The 19,511-nt window shown below is 41.5% G+C and overlaps 1 protein-coding gene across 3 annotated transcripts in view; it reads left to right on the top strand.

Annotated features, from left to right (window-relative positions):
- The window catches only part of ACVR1 (activin A receptor type 1), a 72,658-nt gene extending 54,724 nt beyond the window's left edge, over positions 1-17,934 (top strand). For all 3 annotated transcript variants that reach the window (XM_052791402.1, XM_052791404.1, XM_052791403.1), the window contains exons 7-10: positions 668-943; positions 4,513-4,710; positions 11,360-11,490; positions 12,553-17,934. In XM_052791402.1, the coding sequence (XP_052647362.1) occupies positions 668-943; positions 4,513-4,710; positions 11,360-11,490; positions 12,553-12,687 (740 nt within the window). In that variant the 3' untranslated portion in view covers positions 12,688-17,934. The remainder of the gene's footprint in view (positions 1-667; positions 944-4,512; positions 4,711-11,359; positions 11,491-12,552) is intronic.
- The last annotated feature ends 1,577 nt before the right edge of the window (positions 17,935-19,511 follow it).

Here is a 19,511-nt window from a genome sequence, read left to right as displayed (position 1 = left end):
GTCAGAAGGGTAGGACGTTTCCTGTGGGGACAGCAACCTTTTGACATGTCAAGGTTGACTGTTGGAAGTGCTCTGAATAGAATTCACTTGGATGTAAATGTGAAGCTGGCACAGTGTATAGTGTCTGTTTATTGGGATGTGATGCATACATGAAGCAGGTTTAACCCTTTTCTCAGCAGCCTGCATTGGCTGCTTGTTGTCCTTAAAAATGGAAATGATTAATTGCGACTTGTCTGTTTGAGGTATTGCTTCTTTCCACTGTGATCCTGCTGAATATACAGCAGCAGATGTGCTACAACCTGGTGATCTTTTTGTTTAACTGGAAACTTCCCCACTCCCAAGTTCTTAAAAAAAAAAAAAAAAAAAAAAAAAAAAAATTATAAGTATGTGGTCCTGACAAGTACTTGTGTTTGGTGTAACTGACAAAATACATAAATACATTCTTGTGAATAGACTTGAATTAGAATTCCAGAATATGTCAGCTCTTTTTTCATCATGGTAATATCTGCAGTCTGTTTTCAGTGCATTACAATCATGGAAAAGTTTTAATTAAACAGAATTTTAAATTGCAGGAGGGGCCTAGTAGTATTGATTCTTTTCTTGCAGGAGTCTTGAAGGAGGTCTGTAATTTTATTTTGTTTCTCCTTTTTTCTTCCTCTCTTTCTAGGTTTTATTGCATCTGATATGACTTCTAGAAACTCTAGTACCCAGTTGTGGTTAATTACCCACTACCATGAAATGGGGTCTCTGTATGACTATCTACAGCTCACTACCCTGGACACTGTCAGCTGCCTACGCATAGTACTGTCCATAGCTAGTGGTCTTGCACATTTGCACATAGAGATATTTGGAACCCAGGGGAAGCCTGCCATTTCTCATCGGGACTTGAAGAGCAAAAATATCCTCGTTAAGAAAAATGGACAGTGCTGCATAGCGGATTTAGGTGAGTTCATTTCGATGCTAATATACTCAGTGCGTTCCTGCAGTAATCAAATATATTGGATAACTCCAGCTGTAGAAGTCTTACAGTAACCTTAAATAGCCTTACCATGATGTGGTATTACCCCGAAGGCTTACAACAGCCACTAGATGGCACTTACAACTTAAAAATGCCATTGCTGTTGAGGAGGCCCAGTGTAGCCTCCCAGTTCAGGAGCAGATGTAACATTTTGGACTTTTTCTTGGGTTTTCATTGTTAAATTCCATTCATGGATCCCAGAAGGCAGCAGTTATTAGGCTTCAGCTCATTTCTGAACTAATAAATGTCCTTCTGCTTGCAGTCTAAGAACTATGTGCTCACTGTCCCAAGCTCCATAGGTCCATCCAGCTTAAGTTTTTTGCCAGATAATTCAGCGAGCCCAAAATTGGGTTCTCCATGACCAACTGGTTTTAGACTTTGATCTGGTAGGATGCTGAGAAACAGTTGCAACAGTATGGCTTGTTCACACCTTGGGCATATGTCTGACTATTCCCAACACCCCCTTTTCTCTGAGGACAAGGGAGAAAATAGCAGTAGAGCAAAAGTATTGAGGAGTCATTGGCTAGACAAAAAGTGCAGTGGGAGATCGGATTTTTTTCAATAATAATTCCATTTCATAGTACCTATCACTTTTGCCTGAGGGACATGAGAAACACACAGGGAAGACATGAAAGCCACACACTGGGGCCTATCTAAATTTGCAGAGGGAATAGTAAGTAAAAAATGGAGCAACAAGTTGAAAATACAAAACTTCAGAGACTGACTTTTAAATAAATTTGTAGTTCACACTGAGGAGAGGGCAGCACATACTGGCATTGATTGACATTATGCTAATAAAGTGAAATCTACTACATGATTTATCTAGAGCCTTCAGATATTTGAAAGATTTTTCTGAGAGCACAGCAATAAACATTTCACAGTTAGTTTTCATGGTGGTAAAATAGCTATTTTTTTAAAATGTGAAATCCTCGGGAATGTATCTGACATGTTCTTCGTTTGTACCTTATCTGTAAAGGACAGTTACCAAAGAGTTCATTGCTTCTGCCATATATTCATGCCCATTTTTTCTGTATAGCTTTGTCTTTTTTTCCTCTTCTGGTCTCCTTCTCTGTTTCAACACATGCACCATACAAGAAAAATGGCACTTAGAGACTGGTAAGTATGAACAGATGGAAAGATTCACTACAGCTGCCCAGACCTAAGCTGGACTTGGGTTCTGTCAGTCACACCAGGTTCTGGACTTGCAATGTATCCGTTAAGAATAGGTGTCAGCTCTAAAAACAGAGAGGAATAAAATTGCTTGGATGTATGTCTTGTAATTGTCTGTTTTGCTGGCAGCCTGGGTGCTGCACGCCTGAACTGCAGTGTAGCTTGATGTTTGTTGCCATTCAGTCCTAGTCCTTCTGGCTGGCAGCAAGCACAAGAGCTTTGTGAATTGGCCGCTTGTCCCTCAGCAAGCGTGCTGGAAACTAGTATCTCGAACAGCAACCCGAGTATCCAGAGTTGCATTACAAAACTGGCTGTTTCAAATATGTTCTAGCTAAGCAGAAGCTGTGTGATAAAGTCCAAGGATAGATGTCAGTCTCACTTCAATCTGTCAGCACTGTGGAAAAGTTCTGCCCTTCTACTTCTAAAGCAATTCACGTGCATGGTAATAGCTCTTAGTTGAGCAACCTTATAGAACAGCAGAATAATATACAAAAATAAGAAAAAGCGCAACTCTCCTCTTACTCCGTCTTTCCCCTTGCCCCTCCATACAGAGTAGTGAATGTCCATTTGAAACAAACACTGGTATTTGTAAGGAACGTGCAAAGAATGCTAACAAAACGTATTTGCTCAATTTTTGTTTCTAGCAGATAATCCAGTATACTAATGAGGATTTTTTGATGTCTTGAAAACTAATGTGTTTCATCTGTTTGTATTCCTGTCAAGCTTTTTCTTCTTCTCTTTTTTTTTTTTAAAAGATCTAGCATCTTAAAGTAAGAGCTTCTCTGACAAGCACTTCTGCGCCCTTAAGTTAAATGCGCATTGAGATCTCCTGAGGTGAAAAGAAACTGAAGCAGTGCAATATCTGCTTCCTCACTCTCATAAACAGCACAGATACCACCATGATGAGAACCTGATTACAACATTGTTGTCCCCTGACCTTATTGCAACACTTTCTGAGTTTGTAGTGTGTGGGATGCTGACTTGCATCCCTCAGCCTTAAACCTTTGACCTGTCAATCTATTGAATCTGTTTTGCCCAGTTTGGATGGAGTATTATGATTTTTATCAAAGTGTTCTCCAAAGTCTTGGTATCTTCAGAGTGTGCCAGGAAATTTGTTTTCTAACCTTTGTTTTCAGCATGCAAGTTTTCTTTAAAAATACTATAATGCATACATATTGTGTAATATAAATTAATATAAACAAACACATAAATGTATAAGTGTGTCTGTAGATGTCCTATATATGTGTGTGTGTATATATGACAAAAAATATTTTTATCTGGAGAGCAGGCTTTCCAAATTATCTTCTCAGCAGTCATGTGGTTAGTAGATGGTATCTTTCTAGAGGTGCCATAAGCATTTTCTTAGCAGCTTGAAATTACTTGAATTGAATTTAAATTGTAGGAAGGTGTTTTCCAAATTTTTGTTAGGGTGAAGAACAGACTGGTTTTTTTGGAAAGAAAAAAATTAATGATCTGGTGATAGGTTAATTTTTTGTGGGACTGAGTTAAAATGCTTTTTAAGTTTATATCTAAAATAAACTCATGCTAAATGTAAATATTATATGTTATTCTTACAAGATTTGTGCAGGAAATTAGGGAGAGTTTGTAGTCTTTTCTATTGCTTAGTTATGTCATGCACCTGTTGCTGTTCAATTTGCAGTGTTCTCTGTTTACCGTGGCAAAATGAGTACTCTGTGTTTCCAAATTTACAGTAATTTAGTCCCTCACATAATGTTCTTTGCTTAAATGTTGAGTAATTAGTAGAAACCAGGTAGAGTGGTTTTGAGTGACTCATTTTAGATCAGCTTGAGGATGTTTATCTTTCAAGCTACTGCAAATACGGTGTTTTTTATTTTCCAGCTTTATTTTTTAACTTGTGTATATCCATCATGCAGTGTTTTTCTTCTCTCTTACCCACAGTTTGGATATATCCACCTACCCAAAAGTTCTATAAATAAATTTGAATGCTGTGTAAAATTGTTTTCTTCTAAGTAACAGATGCTTGGTCTTCTGTGTATATGTGCCTGGAGCGCTGGTGACATCCAGTGGCTGCAAAACACTTAATGATAACATTTTGCAACAGTGCAATAACATGCTTAATGGTAATCCCTGAGGAGATAATTGATCTAAGTCGATGGACACAGTGGCTGTTTTTGATAGCTAGTTTGGAGCTGACCCAGTTGGTCTTTGGACAGTTGGACTCTCAGCTCCTTTTTAAGAAACTGTCTGATGGGTGTCACTGCTCACATGTAATTTTAAACATATGCTGCTATAGTTTTAAAGGGGACTTAACAGTGATTTTTTTTTTTTATCCTGTCCTTCAGGCCTTGCAGTTATGCACTCCCAAAGCACGAATCAATTGGACGTGGGGAACAATCCCCGTGTGGGTACCAAACGCTACATGGCTCCAGAAGTCTTGGATGAAACTATCCAGGCAGACTGCTTTGACTCGTACAAAAGGGTCGATATCTGGGCTTTTGGGCTGGTCCTTTGGGAAGTAGCTAGACGCATGGTTAGCAATGGTAAGTATTTGGGACTCCCTTACTTGTTTTTTAGCAGGGGTTAAGCAAATGGTAATTCACAGCAAAGCATCTGCCGCCAAAACGCACAGGATGCACGGTAAAATACTGGACCTCCAACGTATTTTAATTCCTGACACTGCCTGTGTTGAAGTTGTTGGTGTGTTGGGTACAATGGCCAAATATTGTTGTCATTTCTGTTAAGGTAGAGAAGAAAGAGGGTCCCCTGCTACATTCTAAATTGTGATGAGAAATAATTCATACCAATTAAGTTAAAATTTTAGATCATAAACTCTCTAAACTTTTTTCCATGTGTCATTAAACCCTAGTGAATACTTTTAGGTGGCTGTTTCTCATGACAAAACCTGAGGAACAGAAGGAAAATATGGAGGAAGTGAAGTGATCAGAATTCAGGGGTGCTCTTGCTTTACCAAGTTAAGTGCACTCAGAAAGCAGGACTTGGTCAAAGAACAGTTCTGCTTGGTAAAAGTGTCACTGCAATCCTGTTCTGTAGCGTACAGCGTTGCTTTGTGATTCCTTGGCAAGGGTGTCTGAATTTAAGAACCTTTAAGCTGGGTATCTGTTGGTGTGATTTCTTGTCCTTGTCAGTTCAAAAGTCCTCTCTGACTTCTGGACTTCAGGTTGTGCCCTGTGGACCCAAGTGGACAAGAGAACAGAGAAGATGCCCTTCAGGCATATCTGCAGATGCTGGCAGCGATAGGTTGTTAACAGCGAGATGTTTAAATTAGAGGAAATTCTGGATTGTTGTGTGCACTTACTTGCTCTGTGTCTGTCTGATCTGTTCCTACTAAATCCAAATCTGGGATTCTGTTACTGACGTCAGACAACGGGTTTATTTTCTCCAGGAAAAGACAACTAGTTGTTTGTTTGCTATGGTACCTCCGAGCCCTGATGGTAGGCTGGAACCTTGCAGAGCAGGAAGGGCTGGTGCCAGCCGGGGTGCCTGCCAGCTTAGGACCCAAGTACAAACTCGTTTGAAGGACACATGGTCAGAATGATAGGCAGTAGTCAGAGTGGCTCAAACTGGAGAACTGAGGGCTTTTTTTTGGTGGGAACTATTGCAAGTCAAAATTTGAGGGAAGACTTTGGCGGAAAGGATTAAGATAACCTTAGAGATGTTCACAAAAAGCAGCTGTTGAGAGCCAAAGGAGGGAGTATGAGTGGTTTGTGGAGAGATGGATACAAAGGAGCAGTGAGTGGACAGAGTTAGGCTGCAATAAGGTATAATAATAGTGAAGGCTCGTGGTAGCTAGTACAGAGTAACAAAGCCTGGCTCAAATTCTAGTGGAAGTTAAGGTACTTGCCTTGTATTGTTTCTCATGCATTATCTCACCTCTGTTCACTGACACCAGTGGAAATCCTGTCAGAATTTCCACTGGTGTTACGTTGGACTATGGGGAGTGGGGAGAGGACAGGCACATGTGCAACAGCTCTAGAAGCAAACAAATATTGTTATTCTATTGAAGTACAAGACTTCTAAATATGAACTTTGTACTTCATCTGTTATGTGTTGGTGGCCAAAATAATTTAACTGTGAGTAAAAGAAGAAAAAAAAGTATTGTTCCCTTGTTCAGGGTAATTCTCAGCACAGCAGCCACAGGCAGCTAGTTGTCTCCAGAAACACTGCAGTGAGGCTTGTTATGAGAAGGCTGCTGGAAGGTGGCACTTCTGAGAAGATTTGCAGACCTTCCAAGCTTGCTAGAAGGTTCCCTGGGGCCTGGAGCACTGTCCCAAGCCCCTGTCTTCACTAGAATACTTACGAGGTGCTTAAACAAAGCTGACTTGGAGGTAGCAAAATGCATCAGGTAGGCTCAGGTGGCTGATGTAAGTCTCCTTGTAAGCCCGAGAGATTGCTTTGATAGCTCTGAAGAGATCCAAAATGGGTTTTCTGTGATCAGGAAAGAAGGGTAATCTCTGCAGGTGATCAGCTGTTTTGGGGAGATGCAATTTAATGTGCAGGGTCCATAGTGAGCAGCTCCTGTCTTGCTGGAAGCTGGCGGCAGTCACGGGACTGACTCGGGAGCTGAAGGGAACTTTTGTACGCTTTCTGTGGGGTGGCTGGACCTGAGCTCATGACCTCGCCTTCCTTCTCCCTTCACTGTCAGAGGAGTTACTTGGATACGTATGCAATGAAAGGAATAGGTATTGTTCTGATACAAGAGCATGCATCAGCTGAATCACAGTGTGATGATGATCTCAGGTGAAGAAGGAACACACGCTCTGAAGGTGTATGTGGTTAATTAGAGAAAGGAGGAGAGTCTTGTGAATGCATGGTATTAATTTTTCTTATGATGCACTCTGTTTATTGGCAAATGTATGTCGTAGGCAGTTATGAAGACTTGCTCATTGCATTTCCCAATATTTGGAGACCTCTGGGCTGCAGTTCATGTCAGCGTGAGCGCCTGGAGAATTTAAGCTGTAACTTCATTGTTTTCAGTGCAGTTTTATATTCTGCACTTTGTCTCAGCAGTCTGCGAGCACTGTAGTTTATCAGTTGCCATAATGTGATGGGCTTGCTGGGCAGGGGTTGATTAATTCACTGTGCAATAGGTGATACTTGCTGCGATGGGGAGGGAGAGGAGGCAGTTGGTCTTCCTCCGCGCTGCCTGGGGAGGGACCGTGCTCGTAGCTGTGGGTGGTGGGACCAGCAGTGCTCACAGGGGTACGTGCTTACACATAGGCACCGTGTAGAGTATTGTCTGTTTGAACATAGCAGTTGGCCTACGTGATGACAAAACTTCACATGTAAGCTTTTGATAAGTTTGTTTTTATTGCCAGTCTTGAATTTTGAGTAGTTCATCTGGAATCTGTCTTGCCACAGTGCTGTTTTGGAGGCTGGTAATCCTTTGTGGAATATTGGATGTCTTGCTCTCTTTGTATATGAATATACATTTTGACTTATATTTGTGCATGTATACTGTACGTAATATATATAAAAAATACACAGAGTCTTACCTAGTTACCTCTTAAAATGAAAATTCCATTAAATGGTACCTATTATTTAAATACTCCTATGCTGAAGTTTTGATACATAAATATTGCTGCAGTAACTGCAGTTCACAGACAATTCACCTGAGCTACTTTTAAACTAGTGAGCTTAGATTGTGCTGGCAGATTCACCAAGATGGTATGGAAGTCAGCATGGACTGCAGACCTACCAAAGTTGACAGGTAAATGCTTCAGTAATTGATTCAGCCTGAGCTCAGTGCCACTGTGGAAGCACTTTTAATGGTAATAGAGATACGTCATGACATTGGTCATGTCAATAAAGTCTTAAGTTTAAGACGATGGTGATACTAATTCCACAGTACTTAATTATTTCCAGTTGCTTTGTATTTCTGGCTGCTGCCATAAGTAATTACATTTCCTTGCACTGGTTTGAAATGGAGTAAACATTTTCTCTCAAATCTGAGTGTTTAGCTGTGTGGAAATCATTACTTCATCAGGTGGTCACTCAGATAACCCTGTTTGATTTGTAGTAAGACTTTGGTACTGGGAGTGAGCGTGCCGAGGTCAAGGTAGCATGCTCGTGTGAACTGGGTGATGGTGTGTCTTAGGTGGGCTAGAGGCACTTGTCAGTTATGTATACTAGAAATTTTTGCTGCTATCCCATACTGATAGACATTTGTCATCTCTCATTGACTGGGTGGAAATGCAGAGTCTATTCCAGTGAGTCAGCCTGGTTTAGTACTTCAGTTTGTGGAGGCTCTGAAGTTGTTTTAATCTGACTAAAGTCTGATAGTTTTTAAAATTTTCTTTTAAAATTTTTTAATATTTATTTTTATGTTTTTAATTTTTAAGATTATATATATATAAATTATATATATAAAAATTATATAAAATTATATAAAATTATATAAAAATATATAAATATATATAAAAATATATAAATATAAGCATAAAAATATATATATATATATATATATATATATATATATATATATATATAAAAAACCAATTATATATATAAACTTATCTAATGGTCCTCAAGGTGACACAGTGATTCTTGGTACTTTCCTGTTATGGCTTAGTATAAAGAAGAAAATGTGATAGGAAACTCCTTTGCCACAACCAAGAGTACTCATGTCTTGTCTTTGTGCTGTAGCAGGAGCCACTCAACATTTCTCTCTGTACTTGAAAATGCAATTTAAGCCCCCAAATCAGTGTTTTACTCTCTTTAAATAGATGAATGCTTTTTCCTTGTAGACTGGTTGTTCATGGCTTTTTGAATGTGCTCCCTTCCTAGTGTACAGTGCCTTGCATCGTTGCTTACCTGGTGCCTGGCACTTAGAGTTCTGTTCCTCCTGAATCTTCACTATTCTTCCCATTACTGTGATCTTGTTCAATACTAATAGTAACACCAGAAGCTGAAAGATAGTTACTGCTCAAAGCCACCCCTGGGGAGTGATCATCATTTTATCTGCAAGGCTGGATCTGTTGCTTGGGTGTTTTTGTAGATCTTGCTTTGCTCCAGCAGTTAGAGTCGTGCATGTGTAGGACAAGCTGACGTTAAAGTAATGAGGAGTAAAGGTGAAGAAAACACTACTGTACGTGTGAGTTCTAGTTGATTTGAGTAGCAAAAAGCCAGCAACCCCAAGGGAAAAAAATACAATATATTATAAATGACAGAAGTGATCTTAAAACTGTCCAGAAAGTGGCAAGCTGTAGGTCGTGCTGAAGGACTCTGGGGTCTCCCTCGTAGCGAGCGGCTGGCTCGCTTTCGGGGGCAGTGGGCGAGGGAAGCGTGTCACAGTTCAGTGACGGTTTTGCGAGCGGAGTGGTGTGGGCTAGAGGTTGCAGTGGCTCGCTGGCACCGCTGACGGGCTGCTGCGGAGCCAGCAGTGGTCCCGTGGGGTCTGTGACGTTTGGCTGTGGTAGATCAGAGTACTCTAGAGTCACTCTATTGGAGTAAAGGCTAGACCCGCTTCATTTCATATTTATTACTATAAGTCTTATCTGAAATAGCCAGTTATGTGCCCTATACTTTGGAAAGACCACACGAAAATAGTAAATTAGAGCCAGACTCTCTCTTTTAGTGACAAAGTTCATCTGTAATATCCCAATGACCCTGGAAGCATTTTCAGAGCTATATGACATAGCTCTCAAGTTCTGCGTTTGACTCGTATAAAGCCACTGCTTTATCTGAGGTGGAAGTATAGACAATGTGGATCTACAAGAGGTTTTTTGTATTCTTGAGTTCTCACAATAAACTTTATTCTGTGTTCTGGGAGGAAGCAGGAGGAGTGTAAAGACAAGAGTTCAGCCTTGGAGGTGATGTTTGGTATATGCAATTATGAATTGCTCGCAGGAGGAGGGTGGGTGATGATGCTTCTTTATGCAGCATAGAATATAGTCTGTCCTTCTGCATGCATCCATGTCAGAATACCATAGGGCAAACTCTGCAGTCTGCTAGTTACTTTGTTATGGTAACCTGCTTGGGTAGCCAGATCTTTGAACTGTCCTGCTATTTTCTAAGGGAGTTGTAATTTCCTGAAGACCATTTCCCTTTTCAACTAGTCACCACAGATAGGGGTTTAGAGATTTTTTTTTTTTTAATTGAGTATCTGTGGGATTTTGATCTTCATCTCCAATGAACAAGAAAACTAAAACTCAATCATCATAGCAAAGTTTGAGAACCTCTTTTCAACTTCAGTATGTCCAGAGCAACAGAAATTCTCCTGGATTTCATGTACGTCTGACTGTGGGAGAGCTGCCAGTCTGCTAAAAAGCAGTTTTAAGATTGTTCTGCCCATGTTTCTACTGTACCTAGAGGGCCTCATTCACTCAGTGTTTTTCCAAGCTGCTGACCCAAATGCCTGTCTTTGAACACCAGTTTTTAAATTGGCTTTAAAGTGTCTAAGAAAGTTGAGCTCCCTATAGATCATTTGTGGGCTTAATCCACTGATGAAACAGTAGTGCCGTATTGCATGCCTTAGTAGGCAAAAGGCTTTTTAGCCTGCCAGTTTTATGTAAGCTGGGTGACAGTTGTGAGAGCACACACATAAACTCATTTTTCAGTGCAGAATCCTAGAAAATGCATTCAGACACTGGGTGCCACAGGCTCTCAGGTGTTTAGCTTTGTGATGGCATGCAGTGCCAGTTACCCTAGGTATTCTACTATTTTAATAATAAGAAATAAAATTATTTGAAGCACCAGCATGAGGGTCTGTAGATGCTGACGTGCTTATGGACTCTTTCAGGACTCGTAAAACCATGCAAAGTGTGTGGTAAGCCTATTAAAAACCACAATGCAGACCTTAAATTTTTCACATTTGCTAGCAGAAATCCCAGTTTCGTGGTAGTCAGTAAACCTCCCTGCATTATAAAAGATGGCCTTTTGGCAAGTGAATTTATTTCTCGTCATTTCAGCTCAAGCATCTGCAAAATGGATATAGTTCTTACTTTGTGGAATTGTAATATGAGCCAATCAATTAACATTTTGGGTAGAAAAAGCTGTTTGCATGATAGTGCTATTCTGTTGTTTAATGGCTGCTTGACACTGTGGTGTTAACTTTTAAAAGATTTTTGTGTTTCTTAGATGGCTAGGTCATGCGTTCTCTCTTTCTGTGCAGAAATGCTGTTGCACTGACACAGTCATTAAATAATGCCTCTCTTGTTTGTGTCTCACCAGGTATTGTGGAAGACTATAAACCACCATTTTATGACTTGGTTCCAAACGATCCCAGTTTTGAAGACATGAGAAAAGTGGTCTGTGTAGATCAGCAAAGGCCGAACATTCCCAACAGATGGTTCTCAGACCCTGTAAGTGGGTGTGCCTGTGGGTGCTTTGCAGAAGATACAAGCTGACCTTTCTTCTTTTGAAACAAAGTTTTGAAAGTTACTTTCAGTTATCACTTGAAATTGAAATGATCTCAATGCTACTTGTCAGGAGCATTACCTGTACAGATTTCAGAAGCATGCTGGTGTGGACCTTTATGTTGGAGCAGGAAGGAGATGCAGTGAGCAAACTTAAAACTGTTAAGTCTGAGCTATTCACAGATTAGCTTTCTAGTAGCATGATTTAACAATAACTGTTTTAAAGCTGCTCTTCCTATGTTGTTGTTCTCTCTCCAAGCGGAAATTTCTTTAAGGGGAAGGTAGCCTGAGTAGGACTTTCTGTGGCTTATAAGCATGCAGATTTAGAACAGAATTTTGGTCTCTCTCCTGACTACAGGATAAGGGACTGTTGTTCTTTTTGAAAGGCTAGTGCTGAAGTTTATTTTTCTTCATCAGAATCAGTCTGGACTCTCCAGGTTGACCAGCTGTTTTGTTCCTTATTACTAAAGCTGTGGAGGTCGGTTTGAATCTGTATGGCTGGCTAGGGCCAGCAAGGACGTGGGTCCCATCTATAAGGTTTCAGCTGTAGAGCCATGACTAGTGCTGCTGCACCAGCCAGCTGTGAATCCCAGCCTTTTAAAGTTGTGCTGGACATGATGAAGTCACAGGCAGAAAATCTGTACCTTCTCTGGCTTCCTTCATTGATCTTGTGGAAGTCAGTTTCATTGAAAAGAAATTTTGTAGTGTTTTCTTAATTAGGAAGAAAAGAAAACTCCATTGTTTAAAATTATGCTAGCTTGTCGCTCCAGTCAGCCCATTGTCTAGTTACTCTCTTGGTTTAACCAAGTTATCAAACTTGGGTTTTTTTCCAACATTTGAAAGCTGTATATTTGATAGATAGCAGTAAACTCTCTGTAGACTCTGAAAACTGAGTATTAAGAAGGCAATAATACCTTACTGTGTTAGTGCTTAAGCCAATCTAGCGCTTTCTTGCCTTGTGATTTGTGTACTTACGTGTGTGTTTTCTGTTTTTTATTCTTTTCCCAGACATTAACATCTCTTGCCAAGTTGATGAAAGAATGCTGGTATCAAAATCCATCAGCGAGACTAACAGCCCTGCGAATCAAAAAGACTTTGACCAAAATTGATAATTCCTTAGATAAACTGAAAGCTGACTGTTGACCTTCTTCTCGTGGTGCTCTCCTGATAGGAAGGCATTTGTCTGCTTCAGAAGTAGTCTGGCCAGACAGTTTATACGATTGGTCCCCATGTGGCTACTTATAGAGGCAGAAGTTCTTACCAAGCCATCTGTGTGGGAGACATCGGAACCATATGGACTTTGCTCAGTGACTACAATGGGCATTTCACAAATGGTCAAGCTATAAGGACTCACGCTGGATGTACTGTTGCAAAGGTAGTGGCCTGAAGGAAGACAGAGAAATCCTAAGACAAGATCAGGGCATTAAATAATGGCTTTGAACAGCTTTTTTCTTTTTTTTTCCTTTTTTTTTTTTTTTTTTTAATTCTCCTAATCACTCCCAGGGTGAACACATGGAAGTGGTAAATTTTAATCAGCAATATTGCCTGTGCTTCTCTTCTTTATTGCACTAGGAATTCTTTGCATTCCTTACTTGCACTGTCACTGTTAATTTTAATGACATGACTTGCCAAAAATATGATTGGCTGTATACTACATTGATCTATGCCTGAATAATAGGAAATGAATTTGGTAAACTGAAAATGTAACTGTCGGATTTTAGCTGCGTTTTACATGTGTACTGATGTTTACAATAATGCTGAACATTAGGAATTTCTCGTTTATACAAAACTTGCAAATTATTTATTACTAGTGCACTTGCCAGTTTTTTAAACTGTAAAATAAGTGCATAAAGTTAAAGCTTATTTTTATGTGGCCTCTTTCATGATTTCTTACACAGATGTTTTTGTAACACAATATAACCTGAAACATAAATTGTTTTCTGTATTACCATATTACAACTCGATAGTCACATTTTAAGTGCTTCACATTTGTAGGTGTGTGGTCTGTAACATATTTTCAGTTCAAATACGGAACATATATATAGCCATTACCCACATGACTTTGTGTCTAGTATCTTACCGATCTAGAAAAAGAAAGCAATGGAGGAACTAACTAGAATTTTAGGTCATGAATGCTGTGGGGAAAATGCATTTTATTTCTTCTAAGCTATATAATATGCATTTAAACTCTGCCAGAAGAATAACTATTTTGTTTTAATCTACTTTTTCTATTTAGTAGTTATTTGTATAAATTAAATAGAATGTTTTCAAGTCAAACAAAAGAGTGTTTTAGTTCTCTTACTGCCTATTAGTAACAAAGGTATACTAATGCAGCAGTGGGTATCTCCAGTTGTATGCTCGCAGGTGAAGAGAGTTGGTCCAGGTCAATACTGGGTGGAACACCGAGGTACTGAGGCTGTTAACAGTTGTTTGTCTGGGTGTGTTTTTCCTGTACTGAACTGGATCCTAAAATAGTACAGCAGGGAACTGGTGTATTCTCCTTGGACGTGACATCAGTCATGCCCGTGCAAACCTCCTAGAGCATGTCTTGCAGAAGGAGGTATGTTATCCCCTAGCCTTATGGGGAAGAATTCAGCTTTGTACCCAGAGAACTGTTTTCTCTGCCTGTACCTCTTGATACTCTCATCTTAGTTGTTATGCCAAGTGTAAGAGTGATTAGGAAGTGACAGTGCCCTTTCATGCTTGGAAAAGAACTCCTTTATTCATGGGACTGAAATCCTCCAGGTAATCTAAGGACCTGGATAGTAATTAGCTATTCAGACATGTTTCCTCTCTGGGTTAAAAAATTTCTCTGAGGTTCTCTTCTGTCCTTTAAGTCCGCCAGATTCTGCTCTCCTGTTTCTCTGTAATTTTTTTCCTTCTCAGACCCAGTCTTCCTCGTCCTACTCCAGCCACGTGGCATGCCTTTCTTTTTCTACATTTCTAGTGTAGAAATAACAGCCAAGTTTGCAGGGTAGGTACTGCATGGTACAGTAGCTCTGCAGAGCAGACTGAATAGATACCAGTTGCTAGGTCTCTTAGTTATACTTGATGAGAATCTGAGCAGATCCAGTGCTGCAAAAAAACATAGGAAAAGTGGGATCTGATTAGTTTTTATTGTTAGTTTTTAATAGGAAGTCAAAGGCTCAGTTGCCTGAATGCATTCAGGTTTGCTTTAAACTGGTTTGTGTATGTGATGCATGCTGGGCTGTTAAATAACTGCAGCCCAGGAGGGACAGTATTTCAGCAATGACTCGAGTGAATCAGTCTGTTGGACTGAAGATGCCATATGAATGGAAGTAGCTAGTGACAGTTACAACTGCAAAATGAGTGGCTGTTAGTGATAATTTTCTGATATAGAGTATTGCCTGAAGCTCTTTAGTCCTAGGTGCCTGGTGCACACACATACATATTTCTTTCACATGTATTTATATGATGGAACAGGCATCAGTATTTAAAACAAATGGAAAGTAAGGCAACCTGCTTGCAGAGGTCCCAGGCTGCTGCAGTGCTCAGAGATGAGGACAGCCGGGGACATCTGGACAGTGGAGGGCGAGAGGGGAGGTAGCTCTGCAGATGGACAGGGACAGAGCCAGAGGTGAAAGTTCAGTGTGCAATGCGAGTTTAAAGTGGCTGGTTAGGTTTTTCGCTTTGAGTTTTCACATCTCCAGCATTTGCCAGTACAGGTGTTGGAGGAGAGAGACAATCTGTCATGCTGGTGATTAATAACAATTCTGGCCATCTCGGCTGAATTTGCAGTGCCTTTCTCAAACGCTGACCTACAGAGTCACAGCATCTTACTAGATATTAGGGAAGATGGTCATGTTAAATACTTGATCTGTCTCTTCTTTGCACTGTAGCATCTTCTGAAAAGTACTGTGTACGTAGAAGAACGACACAACTTTAGGTTGGAAACAGCTCCATGTACTCTATAGCGGTTTACTCTGCTGTCTCTGAAGATCTGAATTTTCTAACCGCAGCGTTGGGTACCAGTCTGTTAGCTGTGCTAGGACTAGTGGGGTGCCGCAGGATGCGGGGCCTGCGGGAAGGAGGCGCGCAGTTCTCCAGCGGCTCTTCCAGGGCCGGGCTCTGGGAACCACTGGCCTCTTCTGAGTTTGGATACAGACTTGACTGAGGAAATTTAGTATGAATTAAAACTGGAGTCTTGGCTCTCCCTGTCTATAAAGCAGGGATAACCAACTAAAGGATAAAAACACAAACCATAAAAACACCCCAGTAATATCCTCTTTATCCCATGTTAGGTAAAGAAGATTATCCAAGCAAGCTACTGGCAGGGTAAAAAAGTCTGTCCAATGCTAGGACTCCTGGGCACTCACCAATGTGCTAGACAAGGTCATTTTCATTGGTGCTGCTGCTAGTAGCTTCCTCTTGCATATCAAAACATCCAGGGATTATTTTAAACAAAATTCACATTCATGCCCTGCTGATGAAGTATTTTTAGTCCAGGCTTTGACTTGAACTATTTGAAATGTTAACTAATTTTTTTTTTTAATTAGGTGACTATTTGGCAAACTTGAATCAAGAAATTTGAGTGGAAGATAATAATGAGAAATTTCTTAGCAATTTCTTATCCCTTGACTTATCCCTGAGTCATTCAGCACTGTGCTTTTCTAATGTATAGTTGCTCCTGAGGGTAGTCAGGGTCCATGCTTTCAAAAATAGCAGAAATACCAGTGTTCTGAACAGTCCTCTTGGGAGCTAGAGGGGGTGAACCTGGGAGCAGAGAAGGAAAAACTCAGTGATAGCCAGTGAAGGACTATCTGTGGTCTGTGTTATTTAACCTCGTTTTCAAGTGTCTGGACAGTCACAGGAGAAAATTTGTTGCTGCTTTTCCCTTCAAGATATCAAGGCTTGGGCAGTGGGGGAGAGTTTCCAAGTGATGTATGTGAAGATAACACCCCCACCTCCCACGCTATTTTTCCAGCATGTTTATTAATCAGTGTTCCTCTAGTACCCCCATAAAATCTAATCTTCTAAAGAGATTTGGAATGCTTATATATAATCTGCTGCATTAAGGGCGTTGCTGCATTTATTACTATGGAGAGGGCACAAGCAGTTCCATAGTTGCAGTTGAATTATTCATGTGTCTGGCGGATTTGCACTGTACACAGCCAATATGGATCTGGGGTGTTGTCATTTGAACAGTGCCTGACCATATATCAGACCCCTAATAAGAGGAGGCCCTGCGTGTAAAAAATAAATAGAATGACTCCTCAGCACATGAGTAGCACTGTCTGATTCAGCTATCCTGTTGATAGGTATGACCACCTGCCAGTTATAGGAGGAATGCTAGGCAAAAAACAGAGTTACTTTAGATTTGGGGGAGGGGGGTTGCTTTTTGTTTGGATTTCCCTTTTTCATATGCAGAAGGCTTGTTTATTATTGGTTAGGAATATGTTGCACTTTGACAGGTGTCCTGGGGACAGCTGCCTAAAGCAGCCCGAGGCCAGCAACTCAAGTTAGTGTTGCTGTAGTGAAGGCACTGAAGGCTTCCTCCCACTTGCCTGTAACTTTCCTTGTGGGCCTTCTGTGCTGGAATTTTCCATGAAAAATCCATATCAAGCCTTCCAGAATTTTTTTATTTACCTGGATTAAACTATCTTGGTAAAGAGGGACAAGGAGAATTCTCTTCCCTGCAGGGCAAGGTGTCTGCTGTGCAGAAAGATCAGCCTTGGCATAGTGGTTGGCATTGGAGAAGGGAAACAAAGATGTTACCAGTGCTGTTCCATTTATATAGAGAGAAGTTAAATCTTTCTAAAACACAGAATACAGTTTTGTATTTTAGAGCTAAGATTTGTGTGGGAAAAGTAAGCATTTTATCAAATGTAGAATTAATGATGTACTGTGACAGATGCTCTCACCTGGGAATAGCACATTTGCTTTATCCCCAGTTTAAGGAAAAAAAACCCCACCACAGTTCTGGTGCCTGAACCAAGAAACGGTGCCAAGACACAAGCCGAAGCATGCCAGGAAAAGCAAAGCACAGCTGTACACGGTTGACGTCAGTCTCGGCCTGTCACGGTAGAAGAGAGACTGCAAGAGGGACTTCTGGTACTCGTGGAGGAGAAGCTGGGACGTTCTCTGTGGAAAGTGCGGTTTCTCACTGGGTATGGACTTGTCTCGCTACCTCCAGATCCTGTGTGGTGGAAAGCTGTGTGAAGTCTGCGAAAGGGATCTTCCAAGGGGTTTGGGACATCTACTCACTGGGTCAACCTGTTCTGTACCAGCCAGACTGCTTGCTTAGAGGTCCAGGAACATGGTCCTCTTGGGGATGGTGGCCTATAACATGATACACCAAAGTGCCTGCCAGCTGTCAGACTTGGGAGACAGAGTTGTTGGTTGGTTTTTGGTTTTTGTTCTTTTTTTTTTTTTTTTTTAAAAAAAAAAAGGTGTCCCCCTTTCCACCACATTTGTTGCTGTGTGTTGCTCTGTGCATAGTGGCATTTGTCCCAGCAACTTGTCTAAACCTGGGGGTGTAGCCCTGGCAGAGCAGCACGAGAGCTGGTGTACACGTCCTGTCCTCCAGTCTGGTGTAGCTTCTCAGGACTCTCTTTATACTTACAGATCTAATAAATATCTCTGCTTGTTCTTGACCAAAACGTTCCTACCTTATATCTGTGACGGGGTAGACAGTGCTGCGCAGCCCCCGCAGGCTGTGCTTTCCCCCCGCCCTGGCGCGAGGCAGGGTTCCACCGGAGGGAAGGCAGGTGGAGGTCCCCTCCGCTGCTCTGCCGGAGGGGACACCGCCGAGCGCTCGCCGTGCGGTGCGGGACAAGCGGTGCCCCTGGACGGAGAGGGGGAAGCATCCTGCGGCGGCCGCTGACCGAAAAAGCCGCTCCGTCCTCCTCCCTGCCGGGCCGTCGCCTGTCGGTGGGGCTTCAGCGCACGCTTCAAAGCGTGCTGAGGGTTTTGTCCCGGGGTTTTTCGTCTTTGTGAACTGCACGAGGGATGTAGCAGCTGATTTGCGGATGATGTGAGGTGGATTTTAAAAACTACCTAACATCGACAATTACTAATTTGTTTTTCTGACTGCAGTCCCCACCAAAACGCTGACCACCTTTTCCAGTGCAATGACTTGAGGGTTTCACTGTCACAGAAGCCCTGAACTCCTAAAATCAACAACATTCAGATACTGGCATCAGTTTTAGCAACTCTGTCTTTGTTACTATGCTAAAATCTGTTCCTTTCAAAAAGTGAAAAGCTGATGCTGTGTTCAGCTTCAACACCTGTATTTTTCTTCTTCCTGTAGGCATCTTGGAGAACTTTAATTTTTTTTTTTTTTTTTTTTTTTTTTTTTATGACTTTCACAGCATGTAGAAGGAGCCAGCACACTCTGACCTGATGAACTGTGGTGAGGCAGTACTTTAGGAAGGGGAGGACGAGGCAAAGAGTGCACTGGTTACAGTGCTGCGCTGCTTTCAGGTCAGTTCCCAAGTTAATGCTGCACTTTATGGTTGCTTCTTTCTACTGATTTAAAGATATCAGAGTGCCTTAGTGGAGTAAGGCTGCAATTTTCATCTCTTGTCAGTGTAGAAGTGGCAAATCAAGATCTAACCCTGGGAGTTTCTTGACGATTCTACCTGGTTTCCATGTTTTTCTGATTGCTTAACTGCAGCGAGAGCTTTTAAACATGCTGTGATAACTCACCGGGGCATGGGACCTCCGCTGGTCGGGCTCGCTGTGCCAAGTGCCTTCGGTCTGGGTGTTTGTGTACGCAACCCAGGGAGATTCATTGCCGTTGTCGGAAATGGGGTGCGTGTTGCAGGTTTTCTCAATGGCAATGATTATGCAGGTGGGGCTGCAGCACTGGGAAGTCTTGCCGAGCGCTCCGCTTGTTCATCCCACAGTGGCCAGCCCGCGTGGGCTTGCCAGGTGTTGGGCTACGAACTTAAATAAGCTGGGGTGATGTCCCGGAGGGCTGAGCTCCCGCCGGGCCCTGGAGAGGC

Source organism: Harpia harpyja, chromosome 7 (genome assembly GCF_026419915.1).
Source record: "Harpia harpyja isolate bHarHar1 chromosome 7, bHarHar1 primary haplotype, whole genome shotgun sequence".
Lineage (NCBI taxonomy): Eukaryota > Metazoa > Chordata > Aves > Accipitriformes > Accipitridae > Harpia > Harpia harpyja.
Note: the sequence above shows the minus strand (reverse complement) of the source record. Positions and strands in the feature narration are given on the sequence as shown.